The 25,247-nt window shown below is 38.1% G+C and overlaps 1 protein-coding gene across 4 annotated transcripts in view; it reads right to left on the reverse strand.

Annotated features, from left to right (window-relative positions):
• CDK6 (cyclin dependent kinase 6) overlaps window positions 1-25,247 on the reverse strand; it is a 234,408-nt gene that overhangs the window by 169,608 nt on the left and 39,553 nt on the right. For all 4 annotated transcript variants that reach the window (XM_032643379.1, XM_032643381.1, XM_032643382.1 and 1 more), the window contains exon 3: window positions 3,794-3,929. In XM_032643379.1, coding sequence (XP_032499270.1) covers window positions 3,794-3,929 — 136 coding nt within the window. The remainder of the gene's footprint in view (window positions 1-3,793; window positions 3,930-25,247) is intronic.

Here is a 25,247-nt window from a genome sequence, read left to right on the forward strand (position 1 = left end):
TATGCAGTTTTGTGTCCTCGAAGTGCCTAGCACAGAACTCACCCTGTAAATATTCAATTAACCTTTGTACGAGTATATTCAGAAAAACTCTTATTGCAACAAAGCATTCTATATAAAGAACCCAATCCATGTTCCCAATAGGTTCCTCATAATAACAATATTCACTTGATATAGTTATTGAGACTTCTCATAAATGAGCTATACAACAACAAAATATTTCTGTTCTCTGGCTGTGTGCTTGAAAAATTCAATTAACCAGAACCTCAACTAGCTGGAACTTCCTACTGAGCAGCTGTTTATCCTTCATACCAGTGCTTAAAAAGATGTCAACTTAGAGGGCTTCCCTGGTGGCGCAGTGGTTGAGAGTCCGCCTGCCAATGCAGGGGACACGGGTTGGTGCCCCGGTCCGGGAAGATCCCACATGCTGCGGAGCGGCTAGGCCCGTGAGCCATGGCTGCTGAGACTGCACGTCCAGAGCCTGTGCTCCGCGACGGGAGAGGTCACAACAGTGAGAGGCCCGCGTACCGCAAAACAAAAAAAAAAAACAAACAAAAAGATGTCAACTTAGAAACAAAAGATAAAAGTGTTCATTAAAAATAAATTTATGTCAATCATATATTCAGCTTAAAACTATCCATTTGATAGTACTATAGTGCTTTTAAATGATTACTCATGTTTTTAATGATGACCTTAACCTCAAACACAAATTCTAAAAAAAAAAAAACCCTTATATTTAATAAGGAAGAAAAGTAGATCAGCACAGTTCAGAAAATTTTTAAAAATTAAGGATGAATGGGCATATCTGAAGAAAACTCTAATTTGAAAAGATACATGCACCCCAGTGTTCATGGCAGCACTGTTTACAATAGCCAAGACATGGGAGCAACCTAAATGCCCTTTTCAGATGAACGGATAAAGAAGATGTGGTATATATATACAATGGAATACTACTCAGCCATAAAAAGAATGAACTACTGCTATTTGCAGCAACATGGATGGACCTAGAGATTATCATACTAAGTGAAGTCAAACAGACAAAGACAAATATCATATGATATCACTTATGGGTGGAATCTAAAAAAAATGATACAAATGAACTTATTTATAAAACAGAAACAGACTCGTAGACATAGAAAACTTATGGTTACCCAAGGGGAAAGGGGCAGGGAGGGGGGAATAAATTAGGTTTGGGATTAGCAGATACAAACTACCATATATAAAACAGATAAACAACAAGGTCCTACTGTATAGCAAGGGAGCTATATTCAATATCTTGTAATAAACTATAATGGGAAAGAATCTGAAAAAGAATATATGTATATGTATAACTGAATCACTTCACTGTACACCAGAAACTAAAAACAACACTGTAAATCAACTATACTTCAATTAAAAAAAAAATTAAGGGTGAAGACGAAACGGGTCTTGCGACTCACTTTTAAGTTAGCAAAAGATGTTCAATGAGCCGTTAAGATACAAATTAATCGCCTGAAATATTTCAGTTGACCATAGTTTTATTTTACTACGAAAACATCAAAACACCATTAACCACAAACCTTAAATAACCACAGCCCTTGTACACACCTCTACCTTTGTGGGGCTGTTGCCCCTGATGGCTGAAGAAATTTAACAGCCTCCAGGAGAATCTCCTGTTCAACACAGAACGAAGTGACACTCCCTTTCCCTGGATAGATGAAGAACTCAAAAAATACTTTTAACAAGTTACCTTGTCAAAAGCTTCTGTTGATAAGCACCAATCCCCCGCTCCCCAACCTTGGCTTGGCCATCCCCCGGCTCCTCTCCTTCATGTCACCTTAGTGACCACCTTTTTGCCTGTTCCTCTCTGAATCCTGCTTACCTCTCTACTCCCACCCTTGGGAGTTTCCCCCACCCCACTTCATTTTCTACTCTTGCCTGGTCAAGACTTAGTTTAAGCACATCACTCTGGTTTATCAGTCATTTTAACTACACATACTTTTGCAAATGATTCCACTCAGCAGCCTCTAATGTCCTAGGAGAATTTAACGTGAAGCTCAAAAGATCCATGTAGGTGGCAATGTAGGGTATAAATATATGGTTACCTTGTCTCGCTGCTTAAAAAAAAATGACCTCCCCCAAATGAAATTTTTGAACTTAGAAATAGATCAGAAGAAGCTAATGCTTATTTTGACAGTCCGTGTTTAAGCTGTTGGAAGTCATTTAAAAAACAATTTTCAATTAATTATATCTGAAGAAAGGTTGGCAATGTGTCTTATTTATTGAGTACCTATGTGTATAAATCACTGAGTAGGGACTGTCAGGATACAAAGATGAATGAATAGGTAAGACATGGACACAAATAATCACAATTAAATGTAGAAAATATGATAAAGAGGGAGAGATGTAGAACAAGCTATAAGACAAATGAGATTACATCCAGCTGTAAAGGCTGCTCAAATGATATCTGGGGTGGGCCTTGAAAAATGTAAGCAGAGAGTTATTGGTGGGGGGGAGCAAAGGAATGGCAACGAGAAGGAAGTCCACGGAGGTAGGAAATTACGAGCCACAGTAAGAGGATGGGGATTAGCCCAATCTGGCCAGAAAGCAGAGAACACAAAACAGGGCTATACTCTGCCCTGCGTGCTGAACATGGTATTTTGGACAAACTCATAAAGGAAAGAACTGAAGCCACAGGACTGGAATAGAATTTGAGTGAAAAAAGGGATGCAGAGATAGAAGAGAAAAGGACCAAGAACAGGTAATTAGGAATACCTATGTTTAAAGGGCCTTACTGTCCCTGAAACTGCTCAGGAAGCAACGAGACCATTCCTGAGCACCATATTCTTTCATGAAAGGCAGATAGGAGAAAATAAATTCTACATTAGTCTAAAACCCAAGAAATAAATCATTCAGTACATCAAGTTCTAAATGTATCAGTATCTGGGAACACCACCTAGCTATCACTAAAAGACATTTCTTACTCTGTTCAGAAGATAAACTGTTTTCAGCTATTAACTCCTATCTAAAATGATGCTGAACTCTAGAATTCATTTCTACACAAAGAATGATAAGGTAAGGAGTCTGTTTCACCTGATTCACAAAAACAAACAGGTCTTTGTGAAAACCTGCCCATGATATGCACAGATCTACAAGATTGACTCGGAAGTTCAATTAAGCAGAACAAAGTAAGACCAACAGAGCTTTACAAGTAGCTCTTCCCATTAGACCTAAAGGAAGAAAGGACCTCTAGCCAATACAATGCATCTAGCTTGCTGACCTCCAAGGAGTCTTAAGTCATCTTTGAATCCCAAGAGTTTGGGATGGTACCTGACACTTAGGCTTCCTATAAATGTTTTATGAATGAGGAGAAAATGGAGAAAGAAGGGCCTAACAATCAATATTTCAGATTTACATAGCATAGGTATGTCCTAGGACCAGTATACAAGTACATATTCAATATACTCATGAATGATGTTTTAAATTATAACCCTCAGAGTCCACAAACGATCAGAAAAAGGCTGAGCTATACTTACTACACTATACTTTCTAAGCTTAGGGCTAGATAACGTACAAATAGATATTTTCCAATAATTTTAATATGTATTAGAACTAAAGGGTTTTTTCCACTGAGCCCTAAAATTAGTGAACTAGAATATACCCCATTCTTTAAACATCCCACTTAGTCATACTAGATATATTTAACTATATATTGAGTTCCAAAGGCTCTAATTTTGGCAATTTTCATAAGGAAAGAGTGCCATTGTTTATATAACAGTGTGACTGTTTGACCAGGCAGAGAGATGATTCTTAGTACCTTTATGGTTTCAGTGGGCACTCCAGGCTCTGGAACTTTATCCAAATAAGTGGTCAAGTCTTGATCAACATGTTCAAACACTAATGTTAGTTTGGTTTCTCTGTCTGTTCGTGACACTGTGCACACATCAAACAACCTAAAAGGAAAAAAAAAAAGAGGTATTAAGTAGGTGGTAATAAGCAAAGAAGTAACCTGTAAGTCTTACACATATCCCTCAATCTGATCACGTAATTAGGGGGAAAAAAAGGACAGGTTTGATCATTCCTTGTGATAATACGTAAGGATACCTAATAGGATCTGATACTTTAATATCGATATGAAAGTTCAGGGGCAGAGCACTTGGTTAAGTGGTGACAAAATCCACAATGGCAAAGAAAAAGCAACACGACTGCAACATGAGAATGCCTGCTTGGAGGGCTCCTTAGTTAAGATCTTAGGTAGAATTTGCTGATAGAGATAGTTTCAAAAACTGCAGCCTCTAGGAAAAATATGGTTCTTAGCTCACAGGTCAAGAATTATTAAAGAGACAGATTGAGCATTTTCTGGAGATGCTGGACCCTGCAATTTAGATTTTCCTGGAATTTAAGGTCTTATAATTATGCCTATGAAAATAACTATAATGGAATATGGAGAAATTTGGTTTATTTCTAAGAAAGCCTTCTCATCCTGGTGAATCAAATCATTTCCCTGGAATGGGCATGAATTCTTAGTTTTAAAATTCCAAATATCATGCTAATAAAAACTGGGAAATTTTAACTTTTGGAGGGGGCAGAAATTGCATTTGTAAGCTCTATTGCCCTTAGATGATAAAGGCAGATTGACAAACTTTATAATTATGTTTGGATGGGAGAATTCAATTCTTTCCATAAAATCCTACAACAAATTCAAAATTTAAGTTTTAAGAACAAAGCCTTCAGTAGTCAAAAGAATTTTCAAGACAAAGGACAGAATTTCCTTTAGTTTCAACAGACAAAGGATACTATCTGGCACATGAGATGCTCACCAAACATTTAAAGAGTTAAACACACCACCCATAAACAAGATATAAATAAATTTCTTGACAAGAATGTAATATAAATGCTAAGAAAAGGCTAATAAAAGTGCTATTCATATTACTTTCTTTCATTTTTTAAAATGAAACAACACCTTCTTCAAAGAAACTAACTATAAATGTGCATATAACCCAGTTACTGAAATGCAAGGTTGACTCTCAGTTATCCACTTTGTACATTACCTCTTAAATTTTTAATGCCTAGCTGGTTCACCATGCCACTCTACTGCATTTCTGGGCTAAATGGGCTCCATAACCTTTGGTACTTCAGTGTTAATCTAAAGTAAACTTTAAAAGAAACTAAAGAACACCATAATTAAGTTAAATCAATGGGGTGAACACCACCACCACCAACCACACATACTTTATAGCCAGGTCCAAACTCCTTTTTAATTTTGGGCAGCCTGGGGTGAGTTCTACCACTCCATTAAAATCAATTAAGATCAACAGAATTTCTTCCTTACGTTTGTCTACTTCCAAATATTCTGACTTCTAAGTTTTAATTATCTACTTATAAACTTAACTTTTTCTAAATTTCTAAAGTCTTCGAGTATCACTAATGTGACTTATTCTGAAAAATTATTCTGACAAAGTAAAAACTCCTAACAAATTTATTAAAAATAATGCCATAAATCATATGCATGCCGTACTCAAAAATATGATTGCTATCATGCATGGATCTGAAACCTGGGAAGTTTATGAAAACAACTCTTTCAATTTGGTAATTCGAGTTAACTACCATTTATTCATAGGCTCCTTTGAACAATCTTCTTTCCATTTAAACTGCATACTTTGACAGCTTTATTATTTTCTTCCCTTTTTTTTTTTTAACATCTTTATCGGAGTATAATTGCTTTACAGTGTTGTGTTAGTTTCTGCTGTATAACAAAGTGAATCAGCTATATGCATACGTATATCCCCATATCCCCTCCCTCTTGCATCTCGTTCCCACCTTCCTTAACCCACCCCTCTAGGTGGTCACAAAGCACCAAGCTATGCGGCTGCTTCCCACTAGCTAACTATTTTACATTTGGTAGTGTATATATGTACATGCCACTCTCTCACTTCGTCCCAGCTTACCCTTCCCCCTCCCCATGTCCTCAAGTCCATTCTCTACGTCTGTGTCTTTATTCCTGTCCTGCCCCTAGGTTCATCAGAACCATTTCTTTTTTTTTTTTTAGATTCCATATATATGTTAGCATACGGTATTTGTTTTTCTCTTTCTGACTTCACTCTGTATGACAGACTCTAGGTCCATCTACCTCACTACAAATAATTCAATTTTGTTTCTTTTTATGGCTGGGCTCAACATCCCTGATCATTAGAGAAATGCAAATCAAAACTACAATGAGGTATCACCTCACACTGGTCAGAATGGCCATCATCAAAAAATCTACAAACAATAAATGCTGGAGACGGTATGGAGAAAAGGGAACCCTCTTGCACTGTTGGTGGGAATGTAAACTGATACAGCCACTATGGAGAACAGTATGGAGGTTCCTTAAAAAACTAAAAACAGAGCTACCATATGACCCAGCAACCCCACTACTGGGCATATATCCTGAGAAAACCATAATTCAAAAAGAGTCATGTACCACAATGTTCATTGCAGCACTATTTACAATAGCCAGGACATGGAACCAACCTAAGTGTCCACTGACAGATGAATGGATAAAGAAGATGTGGCAAATATATACAATGGAATATTTTTTCTTCCTTTTGAAGAAGAAAAAGGAGTTCCACAATTACCAAGCTTCTTTATATCTGTTGCTTCTATTTTTGTGATAAAATGAAACAGTAATGAACCAAAAATGGCCTGTACTAAGATCAAATACAAACATGGGAACTGCATCATTACAGCTGTGCTTCTTAAACATTACTTTCAAAATGTTTTCTATTATAAGTAATACATTTCCTTAATAAAAAAATACATTGTTTATCACTGCCTCCAGTCAGTAAAGAACTAGTAACTCCAGTTCTTACTACACTTACGGTTTGTAATACATAAGACGTTTTAGTAATTTCCAAAAGAAAAAAATGTTTTGACAGGGACGTAGCTGGAGAATGAAGTGATCATAAAACACTGCTAAACCGAAGGGTCACTTGCTCCCAAACCGTTGTTAGTTACCTAACAGCCCTGGCAGCATGCTATGTTGCTTCATCTCACTGAAACCATTTTCAAACACTCTGTATGACACAATGCAAGAATAACATCTAACCCACCCAAGTTATTTTTCTCGAAGTTATATCACTCTCTTCAATTTATTAAGATTCACTGTTGCTGCCTGCAGCACCTGGACTCCACACCTGAGATATGCAAAAGGTGAGCTCCCTGGAGCCCCTGTTAATTGCCCCAAATGATAAGCCATGGAGAAAAGGCACTAATTTTAATTGGCAATTTTTTTTAAAGACACACATTTAAAGAGACACAGAGTAGAATATTCTTGTATAAATTTTAGTGTATATAATTATATATTCTTCTAGGCTACAAGAAGAATGGTGTTTATTAGAAGTGGCTCACGCTGGTTCAAGGTGATAATGCTTTTTATTTTTTTAAGGTGCCGGTATCAATTTTATTTGGGAAATGGAGCCTATTGCCGTCTCCTTAGAAATTCAAAAGTGACATCGAGGGAAGTAAAAGTCCTAGAAGAACCTGTAGGTTTTGGGCTCCAATGCTAGCCATCAACATCCAATAGACCCAGTACCGTACAGAAGACATTTTGGGAAATATTACTCTATACTAAAACATGAAATTTAGTCTGACTTAATTGCTTAGTAAACATTATCATAGTAAAATTAAATTACATTAGTCATAATGGGTAGAAAATGCATTTTGAATCAACAGCTATAAATACTAATCTTAGGAATTTTAGAACATAATATTTTTGATGCTTTCTTGTCTACAAGGACTCTGTCTGGAATCATCCCAAAGCAAATAATAATCACTTCAGTGGGCAATAAAGAGAAGACAGATGCTGTAATAAAACCAATAAGTCTCACATAAAGCAACCGAACTAAACAAGAACTGAATGAAACCCCTGGTGTTTGGCAGGAGGTTAACAATCTGTAATATATTTATATAAATCAATGAGGAATGTGGTCAAGCTATCTATAACCTCCATAACTTGCAAAACAAAAGAGCCAGACAGGTCTGAACATTTGAAAATAAACCCTGGGAAATAACTTCAACTGTTTGATTCCTTGTGTCGACCAACATCTTAAAGCTTTCTAAAACCATTCTATTTTTTTTGCTATTCAGTAAACTGACAAAAATACCATTTCAGTGACTGCATAACTACAGTTCCATAAGAGAAATATAATCACATTGTGTTGAGGATGAACAAAAATATCTCAGATGACTTTTAGAGGAAATGAAAACTACCATTCAAAATTTATCCATTAGAGCTTAGCCTAACGCGATCCGAGTAAAGGTTCAAAAAGTAGTTCTCAGCATTCACTGAGTCTACGAATCCAGTTTAGCTGCGCAAAACAAAATCCAAAAAAGGCAGATAGGTCATTATCATTTTACAATTAAGTCAGCCAAGCCCCTAACTATCCCATAAAATAAGTCCTCTCCCTGTCTCTATTGTCCTGACCCCCCAGCTGCAGGGCAGAGAGCAAGCACTGCGGTCCAGCACAGCACTCAGCTTTCCAGCTGTCCTAGTGATGTAATTATCTCATAACAAAATATCTCCATGAATTAACTCTGCATCCTACCCATTGTAATTGGAATAACTGCTTCCTGTTCATGTTCTCCATTTAACTGGCTATTCTGGATCTATTGCATAGGCAAGTTGTCTTCATCTAATGGATGGGATTACATCCAATAAGGTTTGGGATTTCCAAAGATTACAATTTACAAAGGTCTCCCAAACAACATGCTCTGTAAACACAAGCCCTGCCTTTCTATTGTGGTTATAATAAAAGGGAAATCTGCATTACTTGCTGTGATTAAACTCTGACCTGTCACAGGAAGTTCTATAAAGATTTTTTTCCTGTCGCTTTTTTTCATACTCTGGAATGTTTGGACATCAAATAGTTCAAGATCTGTGAGATGTCTGGCACAGCTGCCGAAGGGTGCTAAACAAAATTTTATTTGAACTACAGGCAGTCTTCAGAATTGAGAAGAATTTTTTAAAAATCTCTAATCTCTTCCTCTATAGTCCACGAAGCACATTCTTTGGCTACAGTTTGCACGCACCAAATTTATGTTCACACCTCCCAATAACCCTACACTACTGGATGCTGGCCAGGGTATTCTCCTTTTGCTCATTAAATAAGGAGTGTGTGTGCACTTATTCTCAACCAGCACTGAATGGTATAATTCCAGAAGTATTTGCCACTAATAATAATGAACCTGCTGCTAGAAGGAAATCGCCATTTCAGCAGTACCTGTAAACATTTAGCAGTATGGACACTGTACCGTGCAGGCACTGTACTTGGTTTTAGAGATTCCAACAGATCTAAGACGGGGACCGTTTCTAAGAGCTTCATATCCAGTTGGGGGGAGAGACAACTGACATGTAAAACTACAAGCAGTGATATATGGCTATGTATTAATTCCAAATTAATTCTACAAACACTATGTGAAACTTTATATATCAACATCAAAGTAGATTCATTCTACATCCTGTTACAGTAGACACCTGTGATGTCTACCTTTCCAAGATCCATTCTCTCTTCTGGAAACCATATCCTCATTTCTTGTTGAGGAACCACTCCTACCCCATACACTCAAGCAATATATTCGTGGGGTACATGCGCAGGATGGCACGTAACCTACCCTGGACAGAGTGACAATGACTGATTTAGGGATGGACAGGACCATGAGAATTGGTCCCAGGAATTTTACTAGATCTTCTGGGAAAGTAGAGCTCTCTTTATTCTGGGATTACCAAACTGGCAACAGATTAGCCTGCAGCTGCTGGTGGCCATCTCTGCCACCACTGTAGAGCCCACCATGGAATGCAGCCAACACCGAAGAGAGCCAGAGCAGAGAGATGATAGGCAAGAGATTCCGGATGACATCATTTAAGCACCTGGACCCACTTGTGCCCAACCTACCCCTGGATTTACTACTTAGGTGAGTCAGTAACGTTGCTTTTGTGCTTACCCAGTTTGAGTTGGGTTTTATTACTTACAACAAAAAATAGTCCTAAGACATCTATAAACATTTTGAAATAATTAAAAGACTTTAAACATCAATATCTGACCTCAAATACATCTTATATATTAGACAAACTGAATTAAGCTCAAGCACATAGCTTAATTAGTAGGAGTTTCCTCTACGTGACTATACCAGTGCACTGACTTGCTGGGAGACTATTCGCCTTAAGAGGTTTCTCCATGAGCCTGCCGGCTGGGAAAGAGTAATTGACAGCAGCAGAGCCAAATAATTAATCTCTCCTAAGGAGCCATGCGGCCTCTTCCCAGGATTCCTCCTTGTGGTTCCTTGTCTGACCCCAGAGGCATTTTATGGAGAAAAAGTAGAGAAAGAAAGCAAGAGAGACAAGCTCATTGCAAATGGGAATATGGAACCTATAGCATCAGAAAGGCCTGGGTAAGGAGAAGTGAGGAGGCAAGGAGAAGCATTTAAAAATCATACAAAGGTACTGAGTTTAGTTAAAGGTTGAGTCCAATGCTCAGAGATCTGTTCTCCCAAAACCCCTCGTTAAGCAATCCCCCTTCCACTAGCTGTTGTTGAAAAGTAGAAACGCACAGGGATGCCCCATAAGTAATAACCCCAAAGCAGGGAAACCCCTTTGTGATCATACTGTTGTTACACTGAAGGCTACCACAATCTGACAAGGGAATGCAAAGCCAACATCTTCTATTTACTAACTCATTTTATTCCTTATAGCCTTAAAAAGAGTGTTCATAAGAAAGTTTCATAGTTCATCTTCTTCCAGTTCATCTTTAGAGTTTCTACTAATCTCGCTTCAGCTTCTATCTACATGTACCTGGCAATGTGGATCTATGAGTTAATATTTTTGTATCCATTAACCAAAAAGTGTTTTACAAATAAAATGGGAAACCCCCATATTGGGCAAGTTTACAAGATGTGACTTGCACTACAGTAAATATTTTAAATAGAGCAAACAGTAAAAACTTGTGTATATGGAAACACACTGCTATCATAGGGCAGTGCAAAACTGGTGCACTGTAAGCTGGGCCCCAAATAAGCTATTTGGGCTGTCTTCATGGGATATAGGATACTGTATACTGCTCTGTTCATATTCAAGATGAATTCCTGAAATGGACATTAAGTAATAGAATTCAAACTTCTTTCACAGTCCTATAGCAAGCACTGGAGGCACTCATATTTCAAGCACAATCCTTCAAACTGCTAATGCATTTTATCTGAATCAAAGGCAGAGAGAAGAATGAGGTAGTAACATCACCCTGTTATGCTAAGTATATACTATTACGGGGAAAAAAGGAAACATTACTCCAGAGCTAAAACACACGAGGAAATCACAGAAACCTACTTGTTCTCTTATAGGGAAGAGAATGGTAGCAGGGGCAAAATATTGAGTCCCCACGTGGATCACCATCTCCACAAAGTCAAGAGAAAGAAAACAGAGGCAGGTAGACAATGACTTGACACTTCTGCTGAGTCCGGTTCCGATACAAAATAGCTTTGTAAGTTCAGAAACAGCATAAAGTCAACTCTATAAAAAGAAGAAATCTGCTGAGAAAACTCTGGACCATTATGTCTTGATTAGAATAAACACCATTCACCAACCCCAGCTACAGTGTAGGAATGAGACATTACTCTTGCACCCGGTGAAGGCTCCACCTAGACATGATTACCTTAGTTTTAGCCTTTTCCTTACACAACAGTTAGCTTCACAAACACAGACACATGGGTCAAAATAAGGGCCTGATAAGAGAGAATGGATTAAACGATTCATAAACCTGTGACATTTGGTGTGAGGGTGGGGGTCAGGGGCCCCAAGTCATAAACCCTACTGGCAGGTCAGAGATTACAGATTAGCAAACTACAGACAGCCTTAAACTGGAAGTACCTCTCCATACTTTTTTACTCTTTTGTTTTAACTCTCTAGAGCATCTAGTACAGTGTCTAACACACTGTAGATGTTCAATGTCTACTGAACGAATTAAACTTTTCAAAATTATAACTCAGGGAAAAGTTGGGAGCAAAGTAAAAGAGAGGATCTTCAGAGATGCCATTAGGAAAGCATGGCATGCTGAGGAGGCCATATCTTGTAACTGACGTTAAATGAGGACTCACACACTAATATATCACATTTACTAACTAACGTTTCTTAGTTTGCTCCCCACTAGCTCCTTCTATGTATTTTGACTTTTTTAGTGCTCATAACAACACTATGAAATGGTACTCATTCTTATAGATGAAGAAACAGACGTATGTATACAAATGTTCATTGCAGCATCATTCATAATAGCCAAAAATAGAAACAACCCAAACATCTTATCGATTGATAAATGGATAAACATAACATGGTATTATCCATATGGTGGAATATTATTTAGTAATAAAAGGAATGAGGTACAGATACATGCTATGACATGAATAAACCTTGAAAAGTTTATGGTAAGTGAAAGAAACCAATCACAAAAGGCCTCATATTTCATAATTCCTTTTACATGAAACCTCCAAAATAGGCAGATCTATAGAGACAGAAAGTAGATTAGTGGTTGCCTAGGGCCGGGGGTGGTGGGAGACGAAGGAGGGGAAGGAATGAAGAATGACTGCTAACGGGTACTGGGTTTCTTTCTGGGTAATAAAATGTAAGATCATGGTGATAGCTGCACAACTCATAAATATACTAAAAACCACTGAACTGTATACTTATATGGGTGAATTTGATAGGATGTAAAGTGTATTTCAATAAAGCTGTTTCAAAACAAAAAGAGGAAAGAAACAGTCATAGAGAGGTTTGGTACTTTGCCTAAGGCCCAGGCACTGTAAGTGGTGAAGATGGGATATGAAATCAGGCTGTCCGGTTCCCAAGTCTGATTTCCTTACCATTGTGCAATCCCACCTCTGTATGTAGCACAGCCTTTGGGGCAAGAGACCCTTCTGTGGCAAATGAGACACACTACTGACAGGTATTGTGGTAATGCCAACTCCCAAATGTCTTTGTTTAACTTGGCTATACCAGTATATATGTGTTCCATCCTGGTCTGAAAAAAAATGTTCAGAAAATTCACAGGAAAAATAAAATAAAGCTGAAGACTATTGACCTCCTAGACCCTCTTCTCTTATGTCCTTCCCTTGACTAGCTAGAAAATGACACACCCAACAGAGCTTGACAAAGATATTTCAATCTCAGAAATATATGAGTTAAATGATATTTTTGAAAGCAAAGTGAGCAGCTCTGGCCTGAGTCAGAATGAGTGCATGAACATTCTGGCCAACTTTCAACATTCAGTTCTGTCTCCACTTCTGACCTGTAAAAGCCCTGTTCTCCAGCTTTGGGCCTCTCTTGAGGAAAAACGACGAATCAGCCAAAACTAGGCAGCCGTCTGTGATGAAGACTGTCTGCTGGGTCTTAGAAAAAAACCAACCAAATTTTACCTACATTGTAAGCCAAAAATCTCTCATAATCACATCCTTACTAGGTGAGTAAAGCTATCCCAGCACTAATTCACTCAGCTCCTTATGATTAGGTTATTATCTAATAAAACAACCACTGAATTTAGTTCCTTTTAAGGAAACATAAATGACCATAAACATAGGAAAAAATGTTAAACTATCGTAATAACTTAAAGAAACATAAATGAAACCATCAGTGATATACTATTTAAGCCCCTCAAACTGGGTAACAAAAATGTTTAAATGATAAAATGGCACATTTGTGAGCATTTGTGAAAATGGGCCCACATGACAGTAGGAGTACAAACTGGTAAAAAGCTTTTTTGAAGAGTCATCTGGAAAAACAAACACACACACACACACACACACACACACACACACACACACACAGATATCATGTGGCCCTTAAAATGATGATACAGATTCATATTTATTGAACATGGAAAGGCATTCATGATATATTATTAAAAGCAAATTCAGGCTTCAAAAGAATATGTACAGTATGATTCCACATATGTAAACAAAATGGTAGAAAGATAAATCAAGATGCTAACAGTGGCTAAGCTCTAGGTGATGAAATTATGGAATTGTGTTTTCTGCTATTTGCCTATCTGAACTTTCTACAATGAGAACTTATCAATTTTTTTTTTTTTGCTGTACACCAGCCTCTCACTGTTGTGGCCTCTCTCGGACATGCAGGCTCAGCGACCATGGCTTACAGGCCCAGCCGCTCCACGGCATGTGGGATCTTCCCGGACCGGGGCATGAACCCGTGTCCCCTGCATCGGCAGGCGGACTCTCAACCACTGCGCCACCAGGGAAGCCCACTTATCAATTTTTAACAAGAAAAAAATCACCATTTCAAAAACAAGAATTAGAAAAGCTTTTTTTCTCCTTCAAGTTTTTTTCCTTCCATCACTCATATACTTTTCTTCAGTCTGCTCCACTAAGTTAATGAGACAATCCTGACCATCAATTCTGAAAAGGTAGTTTTAAAAATTAAATATGTTAAATCAAATTCTTAATTTTGTTCTAGGGGAAAAAAGCAATATGCATGCATTACTGCCTCACTGAAGGTATGTGTTTTTCAATCCTCCCCAGTATGGACTAACTCTACAAAAAGAATGTAGGAAAAATAAAATTACTTTTCTGATATCTGGTTAAAAGGTCAAAAGCAGCAGAGTTACCATGGAATAAAGGAGAAACAATAGCTCAAAAATTCTTCAGATTACTCTATTGTTCATCATACAAGCCAAGAAAGAAAGAAAGAAAAAAATTTCTCCATGGCAAAATTGTGGACTTTTATAAATATGGGGAGCTTTAGAGATTATCTGGTTCTATGCAGTTGTTTTACAGATGAGGAAACACAGGCCAAGAGAGTGCAGAGTGTCAAAACTAACAGAAGGAATAAGACACCCGGGTCTCAGACTTCCCTGGTGGCGCAGTGGTTAAGAATCCACCTGCCAATGTAGAGGACATGGGCTCGAGCCCTGGTCTGGGAAGATCCCACATGCCGTGGAGCAACTCAGCACACACACCACAGCCCATGCACCACAACTACTGAGACCGCGCACTAGAGCCCGTGAGTCACAACTAGAAAGCCCGCGTGTAGCAACAAAGACCCAACACAGCCAAAAATAATAAATAAATAAATTTATTTTTAAAAAATTAAAAAAAAAAGAACACCATCAGGAAACTATATTAAAAGATTAGAAAACAGAACACAGTTGGAAAAGTTGAAAGAACTGGTATCTCTATCAACTGCTAAACTTAAGGATCTGAAGTTAGGCTTCTTTCAGATGCAAAAATGTGTAAATATTAAGTTATGATTTAATATATCTACACTTTAATTTTATTTTAGAGTTTGATCTTTGTTTTAGGAATATTTTAGATAATAAGGTAAATATTTCATAGTGTTAAGAGCAATTAAAAACTAAAGTAGGTAAGAATTTGGAAATGTAGCTGTCACCGTATCTCTTCCACGGCAGAAGTTTTCTTTTGCAAAAACCAGAGGAACAACTCATCCTGGGAATCTTTTAGGCCACTGGGTGTTCCACACAAGTAATTATTTTGAACACCTGATTCTTACTCAAGTCCCCAAAATATTTTTTAAAGTTAAAAAATTTAATGGAATTCTTTAGACAAGCATTGAACATTTTCTTGACTTTTTAAGCCCAATGTACTAATTATGTTTTACTGATGAATGACTCATGGTCATTATTATTAACATTAAATTATAATCACTTAATTCAGCATCATTATTATGATCCCTTATCTGAGTGCTTTCTAGGCACATGAACATGAAGCAAGGAGATTGTGACATACTATAAGTCAAACTGTCAAAAAGCAAAGAAAACAGCAAGAGATAAGTAAGTCATCACCTACAAGGGAAACTCAGTAAGATTAACAGCCAATTTCTCATAAGAAACTACAGAGGGCAGCGACTTCCCTGGTGGCGGAGTGGTTAAGAATCTGCCTGTCAATACAGGGGACACGGGTTTGATCCCTGGTCCGGGAAGATCCCACATGCTGAGGAGCAACTCAGCACACACACCACAGCCCGTGCACCACAACTACTGAGACTGTGCACTAGAGCCCGTGAGTCACAACTACCGAGCCCGCGCGCCTAGAGCCCGTGCTCCGCAATGAGAAGCCCGCGCACCGCAAGAAGAGTAGGCCCCGCTCACCTCAACTAGAGAAAGCCCTCGCGCAGCAACAAAGACCCAACACAGCCAAAAATAAATTAAAAATAAAATAAATAAAATTAAAGTGCAACTGTTAACCAGGAATTCTAGATAAAAACTATCTTTTATAAATGAAGGTGAAGTTAAGACATTTCCAGATAAACAAAAGCTGAGGGAGTTTCTTGCCATTAGACGCATCCTAGAAGAAATGCTAAAGGGAGTCCTTCAGGTTGAAATGAAAGGATACTAGGCAGTAACTCAAAGCCATATGAAGAAATAAAGATCACTGGCAAAGGTAACTGACCACACAGGTAAATATAAAAGCCAGTATTACTGTATTTTGGTTTGGGCTCTTTTTTCTTAATATAATTAAAAGGACAAATGCATATGACAATAATTATAAATTTATGTTAATGGCTACGCAATGTATAAAGATGTAATTTGTGACAATAATAACATAAAGGGGGAAAGGCAGAGCTGTATAGGAAAAAAGTTTTTATATACTATAGAATATAAGTATTATTTCAAGCTAGATTTTTTTTTTTTTTTTTTTTTTTTTTGTGGTACGTGGGCCTCTCACTGTTGTGGCCTCTCCTGTTGCGGAGCACAGGCTCCGGACACACAGGCTCAGCGGCCATGGCTCATGGGCCCAGCCGCTCCGCGGCATGTGGGATCTTCCCGGACCGGGGCACGAACCCGTGTCCCCTGCATCGGCAGGCGGACTCTCAACCACTGCGCCACCAGGGAAGCCCTCAAGCTAGATTTTTATAAGTTTAAGATATTAATTGTAATCTCCAGCACAATCATTAAGAAATTCTTTGTTTCAAAACGTTTTCACACCCTGAGAAATACTTTCTTGAATCTCCTCTCTAATCTATCATTTACAAGCCCCTAGAATGAGCCTGGAACTGTACATATCAGGGACTTTACATACGTAAACTCGTTGAGTTCTTCAATATCCCTATTAAGTGGGTATTATTACTCTCATTTTACTTAAGTGGGTATTATTACTCTCATTTTACAGATGAAGAAGCTGAGATTCAGAGGATAATTTGTCCAGAGTGATAGAACAGGTATGACACAAAACCAGGATTTCAATTAGAAACCTTCACAGACTTCTCTCTCCTCCTTGATGTGGACCGTCAACACTCAGAGTCTCAGGTCCTGTTCTCTTTTCACTCAGTGCAGCACCACCACTACCACAACATAACCAACAACAAATGGCCATGGCTTCAGATAGTACCTAAGGGCTGACAAATCCCCAATCTGTCTGTCTCCAAAATAATTCTCTCCCCAAAGTCCACATCCAGTTTACCTCTTGGAAAACTTCAACCAATATTCTGAACATCTCAGTTTCAAAGTATCTGGGACAGAGCTCATCCTCTTTGGTGAACCACACCATCCAACCAATTTTCCAAGCCCAGAAACCTTCAAGTAATCCGAGATTCTTCCCTTTCCCCAAATATCCAGTCAACCACCAATTCTACCACTCAAATGTTTCTCCATCCACTGCTACATCCCCAGTTCAGTACTCATCACTCTTACCTAAACTTCTACAGAGGGCCTTTATCCTGTGTTCCTGCCTCGTGGAGACTCCCTGTACTCACCCCTCATTCTGGGTAGTGGAGCCTTCTACAATGTACATCTGATCATTACACTGAACAAATGCATTTAGCCAACAAACGTTCACTCAATATTTGTTATTTTCTAGCATTGTACTGGGTGCTGGGGACAGAAAGATCAAAGGATGAAATAGATTTTCTTATGTTGTTCAGAGTCTAGTGAGATGGCAGACATAAATAGATGAATATCAACTAAGCTGGATATGCTGAGGTAGAGATAAATACAGGGTATTTTAAGAGTAATCAAGAGGGGCATCTCACCCAGACTTGTAGGAAAAGGTTTGTAGAAGTGACAGTGGAACGGTCTTAGACCATCAGGAGTTACCCAAGCAAGTGGCAAAGAAAGGGCACTAAAAACCAAGAGAAGGTAAGAGCAAAGGGACAGCGAGAAGTCCCACTGGAGAGAACTCTTGTATGCCACAAGAAACTTGTATCCTGTGGGAAACGGGTATCTTCTTTGGATTTTTAAATAGCTCATTCTGATGAGCAGGAATAAGAGGGGAATAGTGGCAAGAAGACCAGCATAAGGAGTTGCCACAGTTATACAGGGAAAATAAAGAGGGCCTGTCCTAAGGAACTGGCAGCAAGGACGGAGAGGAGAGTACAGATTCCAGAAATATTTAGGAGGTTGAATTGGCAGGACTTGCTAAGTGTCTGAATGTGGCGGGGGTGGAGGGATGAGGAAGGAGGAGAAGCCAAGGATGACTCATAGGCTTTTGACTTTGGGGACTTGGTGCCACCCCATGAGATACAGCAGTGTTCCCAGACCTTTGGTTTCCAGGGACCTGTAAAATTTCCAACAAATTTAGGGCTCTGACAGCACGCTGTCAGCTAAAGACATAAATATACCCTACCATCTACTATCAACATCATCTCATAAAGAAAGCACATTTTAACACCCAAAATGTAAATAGATTTAGCCTTCTGAAAAATTCACCACAGGGCCCTTTTTTTTTCTAATTTCATCACAGACGATGGAAAATTGGTACCAGGCCTCAGACCAACACTGAGAAGCCCTAAGATGGAGATCTAGGAGAAGAAGTCTGTTCAGCAGTAAGATGATGAGTGGAAGGCAGAAGAATATAGAGTCCCTGCCTTTGCTAACTCTCTAGCCTTACAGGGATGCCCATCCCGTATACATTAAGGGTTGTAGAAGAGTTCAAGAGGTTATGGAAGCCCTGAAGAAGAGGAACTCAAATGTGCCTAGACGGGAAGTGGCTGGGGAGCTGAGTCTCCAAGGATGATCTGGAATTTGCCAGATAAACAAAGGAAGTTTCGCATGGTCCAGGCAGAAGGAACAGCATGTCCAAAGGTATGTAGGTATGCAGGAAAATTCATATTTGGGGAATTGTGGATAGTTTGGCATGACTTGGTGATTATCTTGGAAGATGGCAAGAGAAAAGCTGGAAAAGTACACAGAAGTGAAATTACAAAGAGTTTGTTAATCCAGGCTAAGAAGTCTGGAAATTATCTTATGGGCATTGGGAAAGAACCAAAGGACTTTACAGTGGGCAATGCTATGGCCAGACTTAGCACTTGGAAATACCACTCTCACCGTAGAACAGAAGTTGGACTGTAGGGGAATAAAAAGGGAGGTGAGGAAAACATGTAGGAAGTGTCTTCAAAAGCCCAGATAAGAAATACAGATAGATTAGATAAACAGGAGCAGCAGAGAGAGACCAATACAACCAACAAATATTTACTGAGCATCTACTCCCTTCAGGGGGTATCAAGGTCAATGAGACAAGATCCCTGCTCTTTTAGAGCTTATTTTCTATTGTTAAACAAAGTGAGAATCATGCTTTACATAATGCAATTAAAAACATTTACACTGTATCAAATGCTTTCACAAGGCTCTCTATGTATACACATATATAAAACCATGTTTAAATTGCACTCAATTACATTATATCTGGAATTTATTAAACCATTTCTCTATTCTCATAACACTGGCTCACTACCTTATGGTAAGTTCCTCTAAGTGGCACTGCAAAAATCAAAAGGTATACATTTTTTCTGAATCAAAATATATACACTTTTTAAAAGTTCTTACTCCAAACTGCCTTACAGAAGATCACATCAATTTATATTCCCATAGTGGTATCTAGGAGGTGGAATCCATAGGGTTTGGTGACCAACTAGGATATAAAAGCTGAAGGAAGAAAAGAAGGTAAGGATGATTTTCAGAGTTCTGGTTTAGGCAACAAGGTTGGTGGTGCTATTTCCAAACTGCAGAAGAAAAAACGAAAAAGGAAAAGAAGATTTAAAGAGTATTCAGTGAGTTCACTCCAGAAGGCATGAATTTGAGATGCTTGTGACATTCAGGTGGTAACGTCCAGTGAACAATTACAAACACATACTTGGAGTTTTGGACACAGGTCAAGTAGCAGTTTGGGAAGTTATCAGGTATACAAGTGAAACAATCTTGGGGGCTATAATATGCAACAAGAAGAACAGCATCCCTGAATAAATCAGCAAGGTGGGCAAGAAAACAGCTGAAGAAAATGTCGTCACAAGAAAAAAAGGGAATTAAGAAAATCCTATTTATAATAACTTCGAAAACAATACTTTTGTATGAATTTAACAAAAGATGTACAGTGAAAACTATAAAACAATGTTAAAAGAAATTAAAGAACATCTACATAAGTAGAAAGACATCCATATTCATAGATCAGAAGGACTTGATATTTTTATGAGGCCAATATTCCCAAAATTGACCTATAGCTTCAACGCAATCCATATCAAAATCCCAGACTGTTTAGCAGAAGTTGACAAACTGATCCTAAAATTCATAAGGAATTGCAAGGGACTCAGAACAGCCAAAATAATCTTGAAAAAATTGGACGACTCACACTTCTCGATTTTAAAACTTACTATAATATGCTTTGGTACTCAAGACAGTGTGGTACTAGCCTAGCATAAAGGTAAACGTATCGATCAGTGGAATATAATTGAGAACCCAGAAATTAACTCTCCGGTTTATGCTCAATCGATTTTTCAACAAGGGTACCAAGACCATTCAATGGGGAAAGAATAGACTTCAACAAATGATGTGAGGATTACTGAAAATCCACATGCAAAATAGTGAAGCTGGACTCCTTCCTCACAACATACACAAAAATTAAACTAAAAATGGATCAAAAACCTAAATATAAGAGCCAAAACTATAAAACTCTTAGAAAAAAAATGTAGGAGTAAATATTCATGAACTTGGGTTAGCCAATACTAAGATATGACACCAAAAGCACAAGCCATAGAGGAAAGAATAGATAAACTGGACTCATCAAAAATAAAACCATTTGTGCTATAAGGGATACAATCAAAGAAATGAAAAGGCAACCCAAAGAATGGGACAACCTATTCGCAAATCATGCATCTGATATGCAACTTGTAACCAGAATATACGAAAAATTCTTACAGTTGAATAATAAAAAGACAAACAACTCAATTTAAAAATGGGCAAAGGTTGTCAATTATACCTCAATAAAGCTAAAAATAATAAAATAAAATAGGCAAAGGATCTGAAGAGACAGATCTCCAAAGATGATATAACAAGGACCAATAAGCACATGAGAAGATGTTCATGTCATTAGTCAATAGAGAAATTCAAACCAAAACCATGAGATACCACTTCATACCAGGAAGATGGTTAAAATGAAAGAGACAGACAATAACAAATGTTGACAAAGATGTAGAGAAAATGGAACGCTCATATATTGCTGATGGGACCGTAATATGGTGCAGCCACTCTGGAAAACACTGTGGCAGTTCCTCAAAATGTTAAGCATAGAGTTATCATATGACCCAGCAATCCCACTCCTTGCTACATACCCAAGAAAAATAAATTCATATGTCCACACAGAAACTTGCACAGGAACGTTCAGGGCTGTATTATTCATAATAATCAACAAGTGGAAACAACCCAAATGTCCATCACCTGATGAATGGATAAATAAAATATGGTATATGTACACAATAGAATATTATTCAGCCACAAAGAAAGAATGAAGTACTGATACATGCTACAACATGGATAATTCTTGAAAACATGCTAAGTGAAAGACACCAGTCACAAAAGACTGAATATTGTATTATTCTATTCACATGAAATGGCCAGAAGAGGCAAATCTATAGAAACAGAAAGTAGATTAGTGGTTGCCTAGGGTGAGGGGTAGTGGGTTTTGGGGGGAAAAGTGAAGTGGCTGTTCACGGGTATGGGATTTCTTTTAGGGGGAATGAAAACGTTCTAAATTTGACTGTGGTGATGGTTGCACAACCCTGTGCTGGGCATGGTGCTAAGACCTTTCTCTGTGTTTATCTCTTTTATAGATGAAAAGAACCAAAGCACAGAAGATTAGTAGATTGCTCAGTGTCATAAAGCTTGTAAACAAAGGAGCCAAGACTTCAGCTCAGATAATCTTAACCACTGTATGCTCCATTCCATGGGTACTAGGACTCTCATGATCTTGCCCCTAATTACCACTCCATTCTCATCTTTTAATTAGATTCTATCCACCCTAAAATTCTTGCATTTCCTGAAATGTGCACGGCTTTTATGCTGGGCCTTGACACAAGCTGCTTCCTCTGCCTAGAAAGCTCTCTTTTTCTCTGTCCATCTCGTGACCTCCTACTCACTGGCAAAGACTGCTCAGGGGTGAACAGCCTCTGTGATCCTCACTTGTCTCCCTTCTACGTTTCCCCTTCCAGAGCCAAGACTCTTATGTGTTACCACAACATACCTGACTCACTGGAGGCACTCAGCCATGATGTGTGAATGGATAAATAATTGAATAAGAATATTCAATTGTCCTATAAGAGAGTACACTGTATTTTTGGAAATAGCCTGAGCCAAGTCTGATAAATTAAGTGGGGGATCAGGCTGAATAATATTCTTTCGGGTCCAAAAAGAGGTGTGATAATAAAGTAAAGATGTTGATTTTGGGGTTTGGCTCATAAAACAGTTCTGAAGACAATTCCAAAAGAGTCTGAAAGTGTTTCGCTCAATTAGAGCAGAGCTAGAAAAACTGGACTGCCTCCCGGGGGACGAGATTTATTTGGTCATATAAGTTCTAGTACGGCGTTTTACATTTTTTTCTTTGTCTCTCATTATTTTCAAGTCACATGGTGTAAGACAACTTCATTTTTATTAAAAATATTCCATTTCCTAAAGAGCAAGCCACTAAACAAGTTATCCCCATTTCTTCCCCTTGTGCTTTCTTTCCTCAGTAACTGTCTTGACATGTTAAAGGAATATTTTATTATCAGAGGGTGATTTCGCTTATTTCCAAAGAGGGAAGCAATTTGCTACTCTTTAATTTTAACCTACCCTTAAATCCAAGGAATGTCTGGCTCATGAAAGGAAAAATAAGGTCCAGAATCTATTAACTTGTGATCCACAGCCTTCAAAGCAATTTATATGCAGTATACATTTGAGTTCATTTAGCTGTTAAGAGTAAAGCCTAAATCCCCTGTGTATCTTGCCAGTACAAAAGTATACTTAGGCCAAAACTAGGTCACAAAATGTTTTCACACGACATGTTTCACTCTTCCAACATTTTGAAAAATGTCCAAGGAACTACAAAAAGAAAGGTTCCTGAAAGAAACAACTTCACACCCTAAATCACATCCTAGAGAAGCCCCGCCCCAATCTGGATTTAGGGCACCATCAACACAATAGACAAGAACTAATCTGTGCCACAGCACACATCCAACCTCACTGTTTCTTCCAAGTCTAAATCTGGACACACCAACAAGCCCATCCACGTCTCACTGCCCTTCAAAGGTTTTGTCCAATTCTCTAAATACAACCATTCATATATTTTCATTTAACCAGCTTTTCTTATGTCAGAATTTTATAGATTTTTACATGATGCATTTGGAATCAGCACACACAAAGGTTAGAGCTAAGCATCAGCTCAATAAGCACAGCTCAGCTTATTAGAGTAATGTCAGTTACCAGTGTTTCTTAGCTGTTGATAGGATTTCACTCTGCTAAAGCCTCCCTCTTATTATCTTACATACAGCAGTTATTTGAGTATAAGATCAGTGCCTGCAGAATACGCACTGCAACTAAGATGGGAAATAGCAAACACAGCAGTGTTATCAAATACAGAAAAGAGGCAACATCACCAGCAGCAGAAATTAATTGGAAAAAGAAATCCTATCCTAAGGAAAAAAAAAAAAAAAAAAGAATTTCACTTAGAATATTTCAATTTCATTAGATAATAAACAAGAGTTTTAAAAAATATAACCCTAGGAATGAACATATTTATACAATTTTTAAAAAGTTATAAACAGGTGGATATTTAATCACTGTCCTCTTGGCTGGTACTTCTTTGTTAAAAGTAAAACCAAAAAGTAAAATTAGCTATATACCCCTCTTCAACAGAGAAATGAGCAGATGATAAGCAGCTCTATGAGATCACAGTTTTTACTGACCTTTTTGAGATGCTAAAGTGATAATAAACCTGATAGTTTACAGTCCCTTTTTAGTCTTTCTAATCATGCTCGTAGAATACTTTGCAAGTTATATTTTACAAGCTTCTAAATGTATTAATATTGCTTATTTATTGTAACATACTGTTGGAGCTTTGTCTTTGATATTTCACTTCTCTTCTCTTTGTTTTTCAGATATACAGTACATTTCCCTTTCAGAATTAGAACAGCAGTTTCTTAAAGAAAAACTGAGCTGGTGAGAGTAGGCCATTTTCCTCCTTAAATACATGCATATTATTTTTTAGATATTCCAGAGAAAATCATCTATGGAAATTCTAAAACCTCAAGTATACACCTTATAGTTCAGTACTTGTTAATTGGAGAGATAAATAAATTAACAGGGAACTCAAATATTCCACTTATACATTAGTTAACTTTTTTCAAATGCCACTATCAAACGATGTGCCAAAAAGTTATCTTTAGGAGGTTAGTTATAGTCAGGGAAGTTATTTCAATGAACAGACACAAAAGTATCCATAAGTAGGACATGGGACAGAAAACATGCTAGCCCCTGAACTAAACTGAAGCAAAAACTCTAAGACTGAAGGAGGGAAAATCAAAATGTAGGTGATGAGGCTGAGCTACCAGTAAAAAGGCCCAAGAGTCTGGCCACCCCAAATCTAAGGGACCAGGCTATGATGGCAACTCACAGAGCACAATGTAATCAACCTAATTTACTTTTACAAAAACCCCATATTTTATCTCTATAAAAGCAAACTCTGGAAAGACACAATCTGGCAGTGGGACTCCGACCCTGTCATAGGCAAGGGAGTTTGTGTGACAAAGAGAACTGCCTTCCCTGCAGTCAAGATTATGCATCAGGCACAGGGCTTGAGGCTGTCAGATCTGAAGATTATTTCCAACTCCCTTCACGGGTCCTATACTCTCTGTGCAACTGTGCCCTATAATCTGGCTTTCCCATAGATGAGCACACAAGGAAGGCAATGCCTTGGTTGACAGAGCAGAGTACCCTTGAGAAGTACAGCTTTTATTGGAAAAGAGTAACTCAACATTTTGG

The sequence above is a fragment of the Phocoena sinus genome, chromosome 9 (genome assembly GCF_008692025.1).
Source record: "Phocoena sinus isolate mPhoSin1 chromosome 9, mPhoSin1.pri, whole genome shotgun sequence".
NCBI lineage: Eukaryota > Metazoa > Chordata > Mammalia > Artiodactyla > Phocoenidae > Phocoena > Phocoena sinus.